We start from the raw sequence: 17063 nt of genomic DNA, 5'->3' as shown, positions 1-17063 counted from the left end.
TTTATTTTTGGTCTTTTTGAGACAGGGTCTCCCTATAGCCCCAGCTGTCCCGGAACTCACTATGTGGACCAGGCTGGCCTTGAACTCACAGAGATCCACCTGCCTCTGCCTCCTGAGTGCTGGGATTTAGCTGCCTTATCTTTAAAAAGCTATATTGTAGCTGTGTGCTTTTAGGGTAGAAATACCCATTACAGCACATTCGGTAGAACCTTGTTCTAAGGGTCTCACTGTCACTAGTATTTCATATTGGCGAGATTATTGACAACCCTTCTTGTTTTGAGTTGTAGTCCCATCAGTGCATAAAGATTTTCCTCTAGCACTTACAGTAAATAGCCCAAGCTAGCCTAGAACTGGAAAACCTGGGTAAGCCTCCTGCTGGGATTATAAATGTGTGCTTCCATGCCTGGCCTTCTGATACCTTTCTTTTTTATTAAAAAAAAATCATATTTTATATTTTATTTTATGTTTATAAGTGTTTTGCTTGCATATATGTATATGCACCAGTTGTGTGCCTGGTGCCCTCAGAGGTCAGAAGAGGGCATTGAATCCCCTGGAACTGGAGTTATGAATGGTTGTTAGCTGCCATATGGGTGCTGGGAACCAAACCCAGGTCCTCTGCAAGGGCAGCCAGTACTCTTAACCACTGAGCCAACTCTCCAGCCTATGACATCACTTGCTCCAAACATATTCCTCCCATTCCTAAGTTTGTCATTTGACAGTCAGTCCCAGGTTGCCTTTTATCTAACTTTGGACATTTTTCCAAATGGAGCTAAGTATTCTGTTGTTTCTGATGTTTGTTTCAAATTCATTGCAAGATAATAAAAGTGAAACAATTGTATTATAAATAATGTCTGAATATTTGAAAACTTACACCATACAGTGGTGGGTATGAAACATGGCTGTTTTTAGTGTTGCATAGCAGCTTTAGATGTCAGGTAGGCACTGATAGGATTTAACTATTTATTAGATACAGAGGGTATTTTTGTTTTGTTTTTTTGTTTGTTTGTTTTCCTTTTTAACTCACAAGACATTTCAGAAGCTCCTCAGGCTTTAAATACTATCTACTTCCTCCAATGATTGGTTATGTTCTATTTTCAGAGTCTTTTTTTTTTCTTTTAGAAACCTTAGATGACTTGACTAATTTGGTGGTAAAGTTGTTTTCTGAAGTAGAGAATAAAAATGTCCCATTGCCAGAATTTCCTGAGCACCCTTTTCAAGAAGAACATCTTAGAGTAAGTGCACACATTCTGTTATTTCTTTTTTTAAATTTGTGGGCATGACCATCATGATAATCAAATCAAGTTTATATGTGTTGGAAACATTTATAAACAAAAAGACACCAGTATGTTTTGATCTTTGTATGCTGAGAGTAGTTTTGGTAGCTGTTGCCTTGGCAAGCTATTAAAGGTGTTATTTAGTGCCAGAAGGCAAGTATCCAAAGCTGTCTTAGAACCTAGGTCACCAAACGTGGGTCACTTTGCCCATACAATAGAATCCCACTAAAACAGCGCCTGATTAATTTATTTCTTTGTGGTCCGTTCTTTGTGGTCTGGCAACTGATTATAATTTGTAAATTTTTCACTCAGTAGAAGTTGTATACAGCAAATCTTTTGTGATTTGTCTTTCCCCCCACCAGCAACTTTATAAAATAGTACCCATTAAGGATATTAGGAATCTTTATGTGACGTTCCCCATACCAGATCTTCAGCAATACTACAAATCAAATCCTGGTCATTATCTTGGTCATCTGATTGGGCACGAAGGTCCCGGAAGCCTGTTATCAGAACTCAAATCAAAGGGTAAGTGTCTTGGAAGCCCCTTCAGATGCAGAAGCCCACACATCTTTCTCTCCCATTTTCTCCTGGATGTTTTCCAATGAAGGAATATTTTTAGAAGAAACTACTTAGGGTTATAAGTGAATGGTAATTGTGAGTGTGCTTCTGTTTTTTGCTTTGGAACTCTCTTTTTTCATAATCTTCATCATTAATCAGTGAAGGTAGATATTTCAAAAGATACCATCGTGCATGTTAGAATCAAACCCAGACCTTTGTGCATGCTAGGCAGACACTGTCACTGATCCATATTCCCACGTATGCTTTAAATGGTAACAGGCTAAAAAGTAAAAACCCAGTGAGTGCAGTGACACATTCCTGCAATCCCACCTATCAGGAGGCTGAGGCATGAGGACCAACAATTCAAGATCAACTTGGACTTTATAGTTTCAGGCCAGCCAGGGCCATATAGTGAGACCCTGTCTCAAAACAAAGTAACATACAAATGAAAAAAAAAAGAAAAGCCCAATGGAGTTTTTAAACCATATCTGTGAAACACTGTATATCTTATTTGTTTGCTTGCTCTGATCCATCAAATCAGAAAGCCAGGGGTTCTAGAAAATAGATGATTTTCAAAGCCCCTCCTATTCCTTGCTAGTAAATAAAATTTAAGCACAAGATCTTATTCTTGTTGGGAATTGATTTACTTTCTGAGGTAATTTTTTTTCTGTAAGGTCCATTTTATTTTTTTTTATGTGTATGCATGTATTGCCTGCATGTAGGTAAGTGCACCTGTGTCGTGCAATGCCCACAGAGGACAGAAGAGGCCTTTGGATCCCTTGAAACTGGAGTTACGGACAGTTGTTAGCTGCCACGTGAGTGCTAGGATTCGAACCCAAGTCTTCTGCAAGAACATCTAGTGTTCTTAACTGCTGAGCCATCTCTCCAGCCCCCATAAGGTCCATTTTAATCTCTTCAAATGTGTAGTGTAGATTTTAGCCCCACATAGTGTGCTGGTGTACACCTGTAATCCCAGTGCTCAAGAGCCTGTAGGAGCAGCATCACTGAGATAAAGCCCAGCCTAAGTCTCATAGTGAGCCTTGGTCTTGCATAGCAAGACTTTGTCCCCAAAATACCAAAAAAACAGGGCTAGTGAGATAACTCAGCTGGTAATGGCACTTGCTGCCAGGCCTGACAACCCGAGTTCAAGCCACAAGAGTCATATGGAAAAAAACTGACTCCTAAAAGTTGTCCTCTGACCTACACACACACACACACACACACGAATAAATACACATAATGACAAAAGAAGGGGCACTGGGAGTCTTTGAACATGACCTACCACCCAAGTGTGAGGACCAGAGTTCAGATTCTCAGAACCCATATATATTCCAGGTGGGCATTGCAGCCTGCCAGTAATTCCAGCCTTAGAAGACAGACAAGGGATTCCCAGTGCAATCTGGCCATTGGGACTAGTCATTTTGGTGAGTTTTGGGTTTGATTGAGAGACCCCATATCAATGAATAAAGTAGAAGAGCAATTGAGGAAGATTCCCAACATCAACCCTTGAGCCTCCATGTGCATGTGCACCCAGACATGTGTGCTAACATACATGCCAACCTGCATACACACATATGCACACCACACACACTTTTTTTTTTTTTTTTTTTTTAAAGAACCAAAAACAAAACAAAAAATACCCAGGGTCAAAATGATGACCTGACATATTGCCAAGTTTCATGACCTGAGTTCTATCCTTGGAACCAACATGGTGGAAGGAAAAAACCAACTCCTATAAGTTGTCCTCTGACCTCCATTCGCATGCTGATGGTATGTGTACCCATAGCCCAGCGCACACGTACGCACACACACACACACACACACACACACACACACAGAGAGAGAGAGAGAGAGAGAGAGAGCGCTTACTGCTTTATCAGAGGACCAAAGTTCAATCCTAGCACCTATATCAGGCAGTTTACAAACAACTGTAACTTCAGCTCCACTGCCTGCTTCAGGCCTCTGTAGGCACCTCCACACATCTGCATATACACACACAAACAGACATGCACAAATAAAAAAACAATTTACTGCACACCTTTAATCCTAGTGCTCTGGAGGCAGAGGCAGAAGCAGGCAGATCTCTGAGTTTGAGCCAACCAGGGCCATATAGTAAGACCTTGCCTTAAAAAAAAATGTCCGTAACTCCAGTTCCAGGGGATCTGACAGCCTCTTCTGTCCTCCATGGGCATTGCATGACACGAGTGCATTTACACAATACACACATACACATAAAAAAAAAGGCAGGTGGGGGCTGGAGAGATGGCTCAGCAGTTAAGAGCACTGACTGTTCTCTTGGAGAGGACCCAAGTTCAATTCCCAGTACCCACATAGTGACTAATAACTGTTTGTAACTCCAGTTCCAAGAGAATCCGATGCTCTCTTCTGACTTTGCGGGCATTGCACAATAAAGATGCACTTATATACATGCAGGCAGTACACTCATACACGTTAAATAAAATATTTAAAAAATATATATGCATGCACTCTACCACTAAGCTGCATCCCCAGCTCATATATATGAACATATATGTGTGTGTGCATATATATATATATATGTATATACTTTTTTTTTTTTTTTCTGAGGCAGAGTCTCAATTTGCAGCCCTAACTGGCCTGGAACTTGTTATGTAGATCAGGCTGGCCTCAGTCTCACAGGGATCCACCTGCCTCTGCCTCTGGAGTGTTGGGATTAGGGCATGTACCACCACCCCTAGTATGAATATTTTAAAAATCTCTTATCAAAAAAACAGTGCGGACAAGATGGCTCAATTGGATAAAGCACTTGTTGCACATTCCTGTAACCCATGTAAAGGTGGAATGAGGGAACTCACGCCACAGAGTTGTCCTCTGACTTCTTCATGCATGTCATACATTCATACAAACACACCATGGGTACATAAATAAATACAAATTTTAAAAAAGAAAAAAGGAAGGGCTTGAGAGCTAGTTCAGTGGTTAAGAGTGTTTGTTGCCCTTGCAGATGATCCAGGTTCAGTTCCGAGCACCCACCTGTAACTCTAGTTTCAGAGGATCCAATGCCCTCTTCTGGCCTCCATAGGCATCTGCACATACTTGATGTACATACATACATGCAGGCACTCACACATGCACATGAAATAAAAATAAATTTTTTTTTTTTGGTCTTTTTGAGACAGGGTCTCCCTGTAGCCCCAGCTGTCCTGGAACTCACTATGTAGCCCAGGCTGGCCTTGAACTCACAGAGATCCACTTGCCTCTGCCTCGGAGTGGTGGGATTAAAGGCATGTGCCACCACACCCAGCAAAATAAATATTTTTTTAAAAAAGGGAAAAAAGAGGAACTGGAGAGATTGCTCTGGCTGTTAATAGCATTGGTGCTCTTGCAGAGGAACCAGGTTTGATTCCCAGCACCCACATGGCAGCTACCAATCATTTGTAACTCCATTTCCAGGGAGTCTATGCCCTCTTCTGGGCACAACACACAGGCAAAACACTCATACATTTAAAAAAAATAAATAAAAATTTAAAAAAGAAAGAACAAGTTAAACAGAGAAAGGCCACACACATAGTTATATTAGGTTTTTTTCTTTGAATATTGCAGGCTGGGTAAATACTCTGGTTGGTGGACAGAAGGAAGGAGCCCGAGGTTTTATGTTTTTTATCATTAATGTGGACTTAACTGAAGAGGGGTTATGTAAGTATTGACTGATCTTTTCATTTTGGAATGAAAATTGACTTCCTATGTTTTATTTTTTAATTTCTATGCCATGGGTCTGTCATGTTGAAAAGCTTTACAAACCCTTTAATTCATATGCCTTATCCATTGTATTTTCCATGTGTAACTTGGCCTTTGTTTTGTGATTTCCTCCTACCCCTTAACAACTGGTTTTATGTTATGCTTGTAAAATGTGTACTTGGCTTTCATTTCTTCATTGATTGCCTTAGTAATATTCTGTCACATATCCCTGAGTCCACATGGCCATGTGTGGGAAATCTAAAACCAGACTCAGGGAGGTGAGGACTTCATTTTCTAAGAGGGATATATCCACTTACCTGACTTACCTTAGGAGTGAGCCCATGCTTGAAGGATTCAAGGACTGAATGGTTTTTAAGTGTGCCCCTTTTTTCCAGTACATGTTGAAGATATAATTTTGCACATGTTTCAATACATTCAGAAGTTACGTGCAGAAGGACCTCAAGAATGGGTTTTCCAAGAGTGCAAGGTACTTTTGTTTCACCAAAATTTTTCTTAAGGAATCTATTTTTCAAAAACAAATATATGTGAACTAATTTAAATTTAAAGCCCAGTTAAACTTTTAAGTGCCCTCCCTAATTAAAATATAAAATTTTGCAATGCATAGTACTATTAGTTAAGGCCTGATTTGTTACTTGGGGCACAATTTAGGGGTTAAGGCATCACGTAGCCTTTTTTAATAGGAAGAAAGGAGAAGAAAGTAGATTGCTTTTCTGTCCCTGAAAAGAAAAGAAAACCAACAGTTGTAAAGCTGGCATTTTTCGGGACCTGTCTTACTCCCTGCCTGAAGCTGTATGAACTCTGTCATTTTCACATCTGGTGATAAAACTAGCGAACTCGCAACGAAGCAATAAATTGTTTCATGTATGACTATGTTCTTAAAAGTGATTTTATTGTGCTGGGCGTGGTGGTGCATGCCCGTAATCCCAGCACTGGGGAGGGAGAGGCAGACGGATCTCTGTGAGTTCAAGGCCAGCCTGGTCTACATAGTGAGTTCCAGGACAGCTGGGGCTACAGGGAGACCCTGTCTCAAAAAGACCCCCCCCCAAAAAAAGTGATTTTATTGTATATATAGAAAAGCCTAGCACTCTCTCTTTTTTAATGTATAAAACAGGAAATGTTTGTCCTCAAATTTTAAAAGGCTTCTTTTAAAAGGGATTTAAAAAGGAAAATGCTTTATATATTTAAGACCAATCAAAAATCTGAAACTTTTTTTTGGCCCCTGGTTCTGGACATCAAACGCTAGGCCTTGCACATGCTAGGAAGCTCCCTACCACTGAGCTAAATCCCAGCCTAAGGAATATCCTATTTAACTTGATAAAAATTTTAAAATAGAATTTTGCCTGAGGCAATTATGACAATAATTTTTCATCTGGCTGCGTTTATTTAAATGAGTCACCAAAATACCATCTGTAGAGTATTTGGATTGCACAAGGTTATTTTACCATTTTTCTAATTTGACTAGTAGTTTCAATAATTTAGGCAGTAGAGCCTTTGTATGAGACAGTGTCTCACTGCTTTGCAGTTCGGGCTGGCCTTGAACTTTCAATCCTCCTGCCTCAGCTTCCTGAAGTGCTAGGAATCCAAGTCTGTGCCATCATACCTAGGTCTAGAACCATATCTGTTTATTTTCATTTCAGATTGTTTACTTATTTTACTTTGATTTTAAACCTAGGTTGATAAGTTTTTTTTTTCATGTTTTCTGCATTCCCAAATCAAACACAGCAAATTTTTTATTAAGTGTAATAATGATAAATTTGGAGTACAACATTTATAGTTCAAACAAAACAAAATGTTTTTATAAATAATAACTGGCATATCTCTTAACTGGAGTCTTTTCTATTTTAGGACTTGAATGCTGTTGCTTTTAGGTTTAAAGATAAAGAGAGGCCACGAGGCTATACATCTAAGATCGCAGGAAAATTGCATGTATGTTTATTTTATGGGTTACTATACTTTAATGTGTAGAATGTTTTAGATCCTCCATGTGTTACTTTTGGTGCTACACGTATAATCGAAGTTGAGGCTCTTATAAAACATAAGACATTTTAGCAACTGGACAGTTTTTGATGACAAGATATGTTTGAAATCTTAAAAAAAAATTGCTCTCTGCAGTACTTTGGTTACATAGGCATTTTGCTTATTGATTTTAATTTTTCAGTTCTACAATGTGTCAAGTGTTCCTTCTCTAAAAGTTTCAGATCATCTACTTTTCTCCACTTTGTTACTGCCAGGGTCTATGCTGCTGCCATTTCTGACCTATGTTGCCATCACAGTCTCACCCATTTTCCATATTGTCCCCCACTGAACACAAGAGAGTGTATCATAAGTTTTTCTCCCCAGATTCAGTGATTTTTTAAAAATTTATTTATATTAAGCCAGGCGTGGTGGTACACACCTTTAATCCCAGCACTTGGGACGCAGAGTCAGGCAGATCTCTGTGTAGAGGCCAGCCTGGTCTCAAGTTCCAGGCCACCAGGTCAGCTGTGGCTACAGGGAGACCCAGTCTCAAAAAAAAAAAAAATTACATATATATATTTTTTGGTCTTTTTGAGGGTAGGGTCCCTACAGCCTCAGCTGGCCTGGAACTCACAGTGATCCCAGAGCCTCTGCCTCTGAGTGCTGGGATTAAAAACATGCACCACCATGCCCAACTCAGTGATTTTTTTTTTTTTTAAAGACAAACATTTTAAAAAATTATCAATTTATGGGGCTAGAGAGATGGCTCAACGGTTAACATTACTGGCTGCTCTTGCAGAGGACCCGGGTTTGGTTCCTAACACCCACATAGTGGCTAACAACCATCTGTAACTCCAGTTCCAAAGGATCTGATGCCCTCTTCTGACCTCCGTGAGGCATTGCATGACACTGGTGCACATATATACATGCAGGCAATACACTCATACACATAAATTTTTTTTTATTTTATTTGCTTTGTCTGTTGTGTGTTGCTGGAGTAGAATCAAAACCTCATGAATGCTAGGCAAACTTTCTAAAACTAAACTATATCTCTAGCCCCTCAGAGGTCTTTTAAAAAGTAAAATCAGATTGTTTCATTCTTCCATTTTAAAGTTTTTCAATGGATTTCCCTTAGAGTTGGCATAAAAATCTATGATCCTCCTTGATCTACAGGGTGATTTGAAAGGCACCAGAATATCTAGCCACATTCTATACCACTCTCCAGTCTCCCTCTCCCATTCCCATTCTTTCTTGCTATATTGGCTTTCTGTCTAATTTTCACACATTAAGTTTATCCCTCCCCTTTTTTTACTGTGTTAGAGATTGAACCCAGGGCCTTGTGTTAGGCAAGCACTGTATCCACTAAGCTATATCCTCAGCTACCTCCCTCCTTTCTTTCCTCCCTTCCTCCCTCCTTCCCTCCCTCCTTGAAACAGCATCTGTTTCTCAAGCTGGCCTTGAACTCACTCTGTAGCCCTGACAGACCTTAAACTTTCAATCCTCCTGCCTCAACCTCTAAGTAGCTGGGAGTAACTGGCCTGCACTATCAGGCCTGGCTAGTCCCCTCTTTTAGGGCCTTCACATTTGCTGTTGTCTATATATGAAACTCTTTTATCTGATGATCACATGGTTAGCTTCTCCTTATCGTAGATGTCTCCTTAGGAAGACCTTCCCTGGCCACCCAAACTAAAATAATGCCCTACCTCTGCTTCTTATTTTCTACATAGTACCTATCATTAAAATTACATCATTTGTTTGTTTATTGTCTGCCTCTTCCCAGTTAGAATACATGCTCCTTGGAGGACAGGGCTCCACATCTTTCTACCTTGTATTCACAGTACCTAGAATGCAGCTGGTACAGAGTATGTTCATTAAGTTTTTATTGAGTGAATCAGTCAGGCTGGTTCAGTATTTTGGAAGTTGCTTTTACTAAGAAAAACTTCTACATTTTTCTTCACTAACAAAAATATAACCCATCTCTTCCTATAGCTTTCTAAATGTTTAATTTCATTCATAGAAATTTGAGAGAAAATTCTATTTATAAAAATGTGTGTACTTGGGGGCCAGAGAGATGGCTCAGCATTTAAGACCCATATTCAATTCCCAGCACCCACATGACAGCTGCTAACAACTGTCTATAACTCCAGTTCCAGGGGATCCAATGCCCTCTTTTGGCCTCTGCAGCCTTTGTAATACATGGGTGCATTTACATACATGAAGGCAATACACTCATACACATAAAATAAAAATATAAATAAAACATTTTTTTTAAATGTATACACTTAAGCTGGGTATGGTGGTGTGGTGCACACCTTTAGTCCCAGCACTCAGGAGGCAAAGGCAGGGGGATCTCTGTGAATTCGAGGCCAGCTTGGTCTGCATGGTAAGTTCCAGGCCAGCTGGGGCTACAGGGAGACCCTGTCTCAAAAAGACCAAAAAAAACAAAAAAAAAAAAAAAAAAAAAAAAAAAAAAAAAAAAAAAAAAGTACGCACTTTGTATTAAAACCCTGTAGGCGTCAGCAGTATTTCATTGTCAATTTTTCTCCATTCATATCAGTTTTTAATCAGAATTACTATAATTTTTCCTCAAAAGAAATGTGAGATCTGATATGGTCGCTCATGCCTGTTGGAGCCTAATGTAGGATAGTGAGTTCCAGGCTACCCTGGGCTAGAGAATAAGCTTGGACCCAGGGATGGCTGTGAGAGTGTTTGTTAGTATACTCAAGGCCCTGAGTTCAGTCTCCAGCACTGTGAAAAATGAAGATGTGGTAGGAGAGGGAAGAGCACTTAGGACTACAGAAAGTTTCCTAATGGAGAAAATGTACTTGAAGGAAAGTGGCATATAAAAGAATAGATTTGATATGTTAGAGCTCTATTTACCTTAATAAACCTGGTGGTAGCCTTCAAACATTAATTATTTGTATTTTTCTTTAAAGTATTATCCCCTAAATGGAGTACTCACAGCTGAGTATTTACTGGAAGAATTTAGACCTGACTTAATAGACATGGTCCTTGATAAACTCAGGCCAGAAAATGTCCGGTAAGTCATCTACAGATTTACTATTATATTAGAAATTTTTCTCATGATTAGAATCTGAAAATTAGTGGTTTTATATAAAATGCTTTGGATTTTTAAAAACAAAATACAATTACAAACTTGGTGTGATGGCATGTACCCATAATCCTAGTGCTTTGGAGGCAGGAGTTCAAGGCCAGCCTTAATTGTGTATGTAGTAAGTTTGAGGCAAACTTGGAATACATGAAGCCCTTTTTCAAAATACAATTTAAAAACTGATTGCAAAAGAACAGTGTGATGACTGAGTATGGTGGCACATGCTTTTAATTCTAGCACTTGAGAGGGAGAGGCAGGCAGATCTTTGTGAGTTCAAGGCCAACCTAGTCTACATAGTGAGTTCCAGACCAGCCAGGGTTATTGTCTCAAAAAAAAAAAAAAAAAAAAAAAAAAAGATATAATGAACTAATACCAAGGACCCCAACCATCAATACATGATTAATCTTTTATCTAGAACCCACCCGTCTTTATTCATCCTCCTTCTAAAGTCAAGTGATAGAAATTGCATTTTATTTAAGTTTTTTTTTTTTTTTTGGTTTTTTTGAGACAGGTTTTCCCTTTAGCCCGAGCTGTCCTGGAACTCACTATGTAGACCAGGCTGGCCTTGAACTCACAGAGATCCGCCTGCCTATGCCTCCCAAGTGCTGGAACTACAGGCATGCACCACCGTGCCCACCAAGATATTTATTTTTATTTTATGTGTATGAGTGTATTGCCTGTATATATGTAAGTGTACCTGTGTTGTGCAATGCCCATGGAAGTCAGAGGAGGGTGCTGGATCCCCTGGAACTGGAGTTATAGATAGTTAGCCACCATGTGGATGCTGGGAATAGAACCTGGCTGCTCTACAAGAGCAACCAGTGCTCTTAACTGCTGAGCCATTTCACCAGCTCCAGAAATAACATTTTTAAAAAACAAGGGGATGGAGAGATGGCTCAAAGGTTAAGTGCACTGGCTGCTCTTCCAGAGGACCCAAATTCAGTTCCCAGCATCCACATGGCAGCTAATAACCATCCATCACCCCAGTTCCAGGGAATCCAATGCCCTCTTCTGACTTCCATGGGCATTGTACAACATAGGTGCAGTTACATGCAGGCAAAACACTCATACACATAAAATTAAAAAAAAAAACAAAAAACAAATTCAAACTCAGTCCATCTGGTCCCCCCCCCTTTTTTTTTTGTTTAATACAGGCTCTGACTCTGTAGCCTTGGCTGGCCTGGAACTCGCTATGTAGACCAGGCTGGCCTGGAATTCACAGAGATTGACCTACCTCTACCTCCTGAGTGCTTAAAGCCCTGTACCACCACACCTACCTTTCCTATATTCTTACTTCACATGTCAGGTGAGTGGAGGGTTTTCCCTCTTCCACCTCTCCTGCTATAGTAGTAGACATAATCCAAGTGTCCTTTAATCCAGCATAGCTCAGACACTGTCCTAAGATTTAGTTGAATATTTTATTTACTGATAGAGTATATGGATAAGTACAGATTATTATCAAACTTTTAGATTTTTTTTGTTTTTGTTTTTTTGAGACAGGGTCTCCTTGTAGCCCCAGCTGTCCTGAAACTCACTATGTGGACCAGGCTGGCCTCAAACTCACAAAGATCTGCCTGCCTCTGCTTCCCAAGTGCTAGGATTAAAGGCATGCGCCACCATGCCCAGCCCAAACTTTTAGAATTTTTTTAAAAATATTCTATTTATTATTTTTATTTTATGTGTATGAGTCCTATGTGTATGAGTAAGTGCACCGATGTTGTGCAATGCCTGTGGAGGACAGAAGAGGCTGTTGGATCTCCTGGAACTGGAGTTACAGACAGTTGTTAGCTGCCATGGTGGGTGCTGGGATTCGACCTGGGTCTTCTACAAGAACAGTCAGTGTTCTTAGCCGCTGAGCCATCTCTCCTGCCCACTTTTAGAATTTTTTTTTTAAACTTTTTTTAAATTTAATTTTTTAAATTTATGTGTATGCGTGTATGTGCACTCCTGTTGTGCAATGCCCACAGAGGTCAGAAGAGGCAGTCAGATCCCCTGGGACTGGAGTTACAGACAGTTGTTAGCTGCCATGTGGGTGTTGGGATTTGAACCCAGGTCTTCTGCACAATAACCAGTGTTCTTAACTGCTGAGCCATCTCTCCAGCCCCCACTTTTAGATCTTTTTGAGACAGGGTTTCCCTGTAGCCCCAGCTGTGCTGGAACTCACTCACTATGTAGACTAGGCTGAGGCTGGCCTTGAACTCACAGAGATCCACCTGCCTCTGCCTCCCGAGTGCTGGGATTAAAGGTGTGTGCCACCACACCTGGCTATATATTTTTTAATATTTTATTTATTATTTTATTTATGTGTATGAGTGTATTGCCTGCGTGTGTGTAAGTGCACCCGTGTCATGCAATGCCCACGGAATCAGAAAGGGTGTTGGAACTGAAGTTATGGATGGTTGTTAGCCATCATATGGGTGCTAGAATCGAACCCAGGTCTTCTGCAAGAGCTGTCAGTGCTCTTAACTGCTAAGCCATCTCTCCAGCCCCAATGTCATGATTTTTTATTTTTATTTTTTTAAGTTTAAGAGAAATTTTATTGATTCAAGAATTTCATACAATGAATTTTCATTATATTCAGACCTCCTGCCCTATCTGGATCCTCACCTTCCAGCTTCCCAATACCCTAACTTCATGTCTTCTATTAGTAAGACATGAAATGAAAAGCCCCAATCCATCTTACATAATCCATCTGAGCTGGATACAGGAGAAATCATATCTTATTAGAGTGTCAGTGATCTATAATTCTTACATAGTGGTGTGCCAAAGTAAGGACCCACTCCCTTTCCTTTGTACGTAGTTTTGGGTCACAATACAGCCAAGTTTCTTGGACTAGAATTTTCACTCTTAATTTCTGGCCTTACTGCTTAGGAATGGCTAGTAGGGATTTCTCAGGGATCAGAAATGCTTGGTTTTCCTCATCAACATTACTTGTTCACAGCATGCAGGTTACACTTTGGCTGTTTCTGGTCCTCACTCAGCACAAGGATCCTACTGTGGACCAATGCAGTCTCCCACAGGCTGATTCCACACAAGGTTTTACTGTGGATAAAAGCAGAAGCTAGGTACAGCAGGCAGCAATCAACTCACAGGCCTCCAATCCAAGATTCTCTCAGTGGCAGTTGGGAGGTTTCACAGCTTCACATGACAGCTTGACACCAGTGTCCTCTGGTTTATTTTCTGAAATCTGTAGATGGCTCAGATTCCTGATGTTGTTGAGGACTGCAGCCAGGTGCTGACAACCACTGGGTGATGATCTTGGTGACTGAACCTTGACTTTGCTGGTGTGAATGGGCAGCTAGACTGACATGGTATATGTGTGGGACTTCATCATTGTGGCTTCCCAGTTATTTTCTGTCTTACTTGCCAGGTCCTGTGTTCAGAATTTTGATATCATTATAGAAGCATCAAGATTATTATTACTATTTTTTGTCATTTTGAGTCAGGGCCTTCTGTAGTTCCAGTTGGCCTGGAACTCACTAGGTAAACCAGGCTGGCCTTGAACTCACAGAGATCCACCAGCCTCTGCCTCCCGAGTGCTGGGATTAAAGGCATGCACCACCACACCCAGCTTAAGCATCAGGATTCTTAATAAAATGGGGCTGGAGAGGTGGCTTATCAATTAAGAGCACTGGCTGCTCTTACAGAGGACCTGGGTTTGAATACCAGCACCACATGATGGCTAACAACTGTTCATAACTCCAGTTCTAAGGGATCTGACACCCTCTTCTGACCTCCAAGGGCATTGCATGACACAGGTACATCTACCTACATTCAGGCATAACTCTCATACACATTAAATAAAAATAAAAAATTTTTAAAAATTAAAAAAAAATCTCAATAAAAGGAAGAGGCCCAGAGCATGTTTCAAGTCCTTGTGCTGAGAGTCGCTGTCACTACCATTGCTTCAGCTGCATCGCCATCTTGGCTCCCAGTTATTTTCTCTCTTACTTGCTAAGTCCTGAGTTCAGAATTTTCCGATCAGTTTAGAAGCACCTATGATTGGATAAATCTTCATCTTGTGTGATAAGGTGGTCACATGGTCCCAGCCCCAAGGTCAGCTGCCCAGGATACATCTTATTTCTAGCCATCTTTTCTCTCAACACAGTCACTGTGAGCTGTCTTGTCATATTCCTTCTTGTTATTCCTCCAATCACAAGAAGGTAAAATATGTCTCCTGTTCAATTTTTATTTTCTTAAAGACAAAGTCTCACTTTATAGCCCTGACCTCAAAGTTGTGCTGATCCTTCTACTTCAGCCTCCCAAGTGCTAGAATTACAGGAGTGCACAATCATACTAGCCTTTGTTTGTTTGAGTCTCATGTAGCCTTGGCCTGCCTCCAACTCACTGTGTAGCTGAGGAAAACCTTGAACTCCTAAGCCTCCTGCTTCAGCCTCCCAAGTGCTGCAATTTCGGATGTGCACCACCACCACATCTGGATTCCCATTCAGTCCTCTTGCCAGTATTTTAAATCCAGAGTTGTTGCCTAATCCTTAATTACTCAAAATTTGACTATGATGTGGAAAATCTGGACTGAAGAGATGACTCAGTAGTTATGAGCACTACTGCTCTTGCAGAGGAGTTCTCAGCACCTACATGGTGGCTAACAACCATCTGTAGCTCCATTTCTAGGGGATGTGATGCCCTCTCCTGACCTCCTAGGGCATTGCATATACATGGTACAATTATATTACATGCTCACAAAACATTAATATACATAAAATAAAAACGAATAATTTAAGACCTGGGTAAGGTGGTAAATACCTTTAATTCTAGCACTCTGGAACCAGAGCCAAGCTTTGTTAGTTCAAGGCCAACCTGGTCTGCATAGTAAGTCCCAGACCAGCCAGTACTACTATATGGTGAGACTCTGTCTCAAAAATATATTTATTTTTAAATTTGGAAAACCCTGCTAAAAACTAGATGTTAACAAAAGCTGAAGATCAGTGAATCCATTATTCCTTTAATGACAATGGACTTTTTCAGCTGTAATTTATTTAAATGCTAAAGAATGCAGAAACCAAGAATTGCCTTTTCTGATCAGTGAATAATAAAATTGAAGATTAAATATTAATATAACTGAAGTTGTTGATTCCTGAAGTAGCCTAGATGGGGATGGGAAATAGAGTCTTCATGAGTCAGATGGTTTAAGTAATACAGCGTGGTCACAGGTTACAAGAACAATATGCCAAAATCAATTGCATTTTTGTATATAGCAACACAGAAAAAAAATGGGAAAATTAAAATATTTATAAAAACAACAAAAACCATAAAATACTTAGGAGTAAATTTAACTAAAGGTAAATAAGAACTTTGCACAGAAACTACAAAACTTTGCACAGAAACTACAAAAGATCTGGGTGTGGTGGCAATTTTGAGGCCAGCCTGGACTACATAGCAAGACTCTGTCTCAGAAAAAAAAACCAAAACAAAGAACATACCAGGCCAGCAAGATGGCTTAGCAAATGAACAACATGTCTGCAGTACAGGCCTGGTGACCTGTGTTCGATTCGCAGAACCCATGTAAAGGTGGAAGGCAAGAACTGACTCCACAGTTGTCTTCTGGCCTCCACATGCATGCTGTGGCCCAAGTACACACACATACATGCACTCATGCGCATACATCATGCACACTTGCACATATATCAGGCAGACATACACAATAAATTAATAAATAAACCATACAATTTGCATGTCCTTTTTGGTTGTGAGCCTGAGCCTTTAACAGCTGCATCAGCTCTCCAGCCTAAAACATATGTCCTTTTTTTTTTTGCAAGAAAGTCTATTCATTTTTTTTGTGTGCTGGGGATTGAAACTAGTGCCTCTTTCATGCTAAGCACTGAGCTACACACATACATGAAGAATCATGCCTTAAATAGTAATTTTTGCTGTCAGAGTCAATAATTTGATCCCACAGCACTTTTAGGAGAGGATGTGCTGGAGCCTGTGCTTTAACTCTGATTAAATGGCAGGTTTCTAAATTTGCTACCTTAAGCAATTAGAGTTTAAGTATCCCCCTTTTTTAAAAAACGTTTAGCACTGAGCTACACACATACATGAAGAATCATGCCTTAAATAGTAATTTTTGCTGTCAGAGTCAATAATTTGATCCCACAGCACTTTTAGGAGAGGATGTGCTGGAGCCTGTGCTTTAACTCTGATTAAATGGCAGGTTTCTAAATTTGCTACCTTAAGCAATTAGAGTTTAAGTATCCCCCTTTTTTAAAAAACGTTTAAAAAAATTTTATTTATTATTTTTATTTTTTATGTGTATGCATGTATTGCCTGCATGGAGGTAAGTGCACCTGTGTCGTGTAATGCCCTTGGAGGACAGAAGAGGCTATCGGATTTCCTGTAACTGGAGTTGCGGACAGTTGTTAGCTGCCATGTGGATGCTGGGGTTCGAACCCAGTCTTCTGCAAGAA

General features: G+C 40.1%; 1 protein-coding gene across 2 annotated transcripts in view; it reads left to right on the top strand.

Moving 5' to 3' along the window:
- The window catches only part of Ide (insulin degrading enzyme), a 113154-nt gene that overhangs the window by 52199 nt on the left and 43892 nt on the right, over positions 1-17063 (top strand). For both annotated transcript variants that reach the window (XM_017802334.2, XM_008849620.3), the window contains exons 6-11: positions 1120-1232; positions 1637-1799; positions 5415-5507; positions 5945-6036; positions 7416-7496; positions 10463-10566. In XM_017802334.2, the coding sequence (XP_017657823.1) occupies positions 1120-1232; positions 1637-1799; positions 5415-5507; positions 5945-6036; positions 7416-7496; positions 10463-10566 (646 nt within the window). The remainder of the gene's footprint in view (positions 1-1119; positions 1233-1636; positions 1800-5414; positions 5508-5944; positions 6037-7415; positions 7497-10462; positions 10567-17063) is intronic.

This window comes from Nannospalax galili, unplaced genomic scaffold (genome assembly GCF_000622305.1).
Source record: "Nannospalax galili isolate Female #2095 unplaced genomic scaffold, S.galili_v1.0 scaffold384, whole genome shotgun sequence".
Lineage (NCBI taxonomy): Eukaryota > Metazoa > Chordata > Mammalia > Rodentia > Spalacidae > Nannospalax > Nannospalax galili.
The sequence above is the reverse complement of the archived record's forward strand: the minus strand, read 5'-3'. Positions and strand labels throughout refer to the sequence as shown.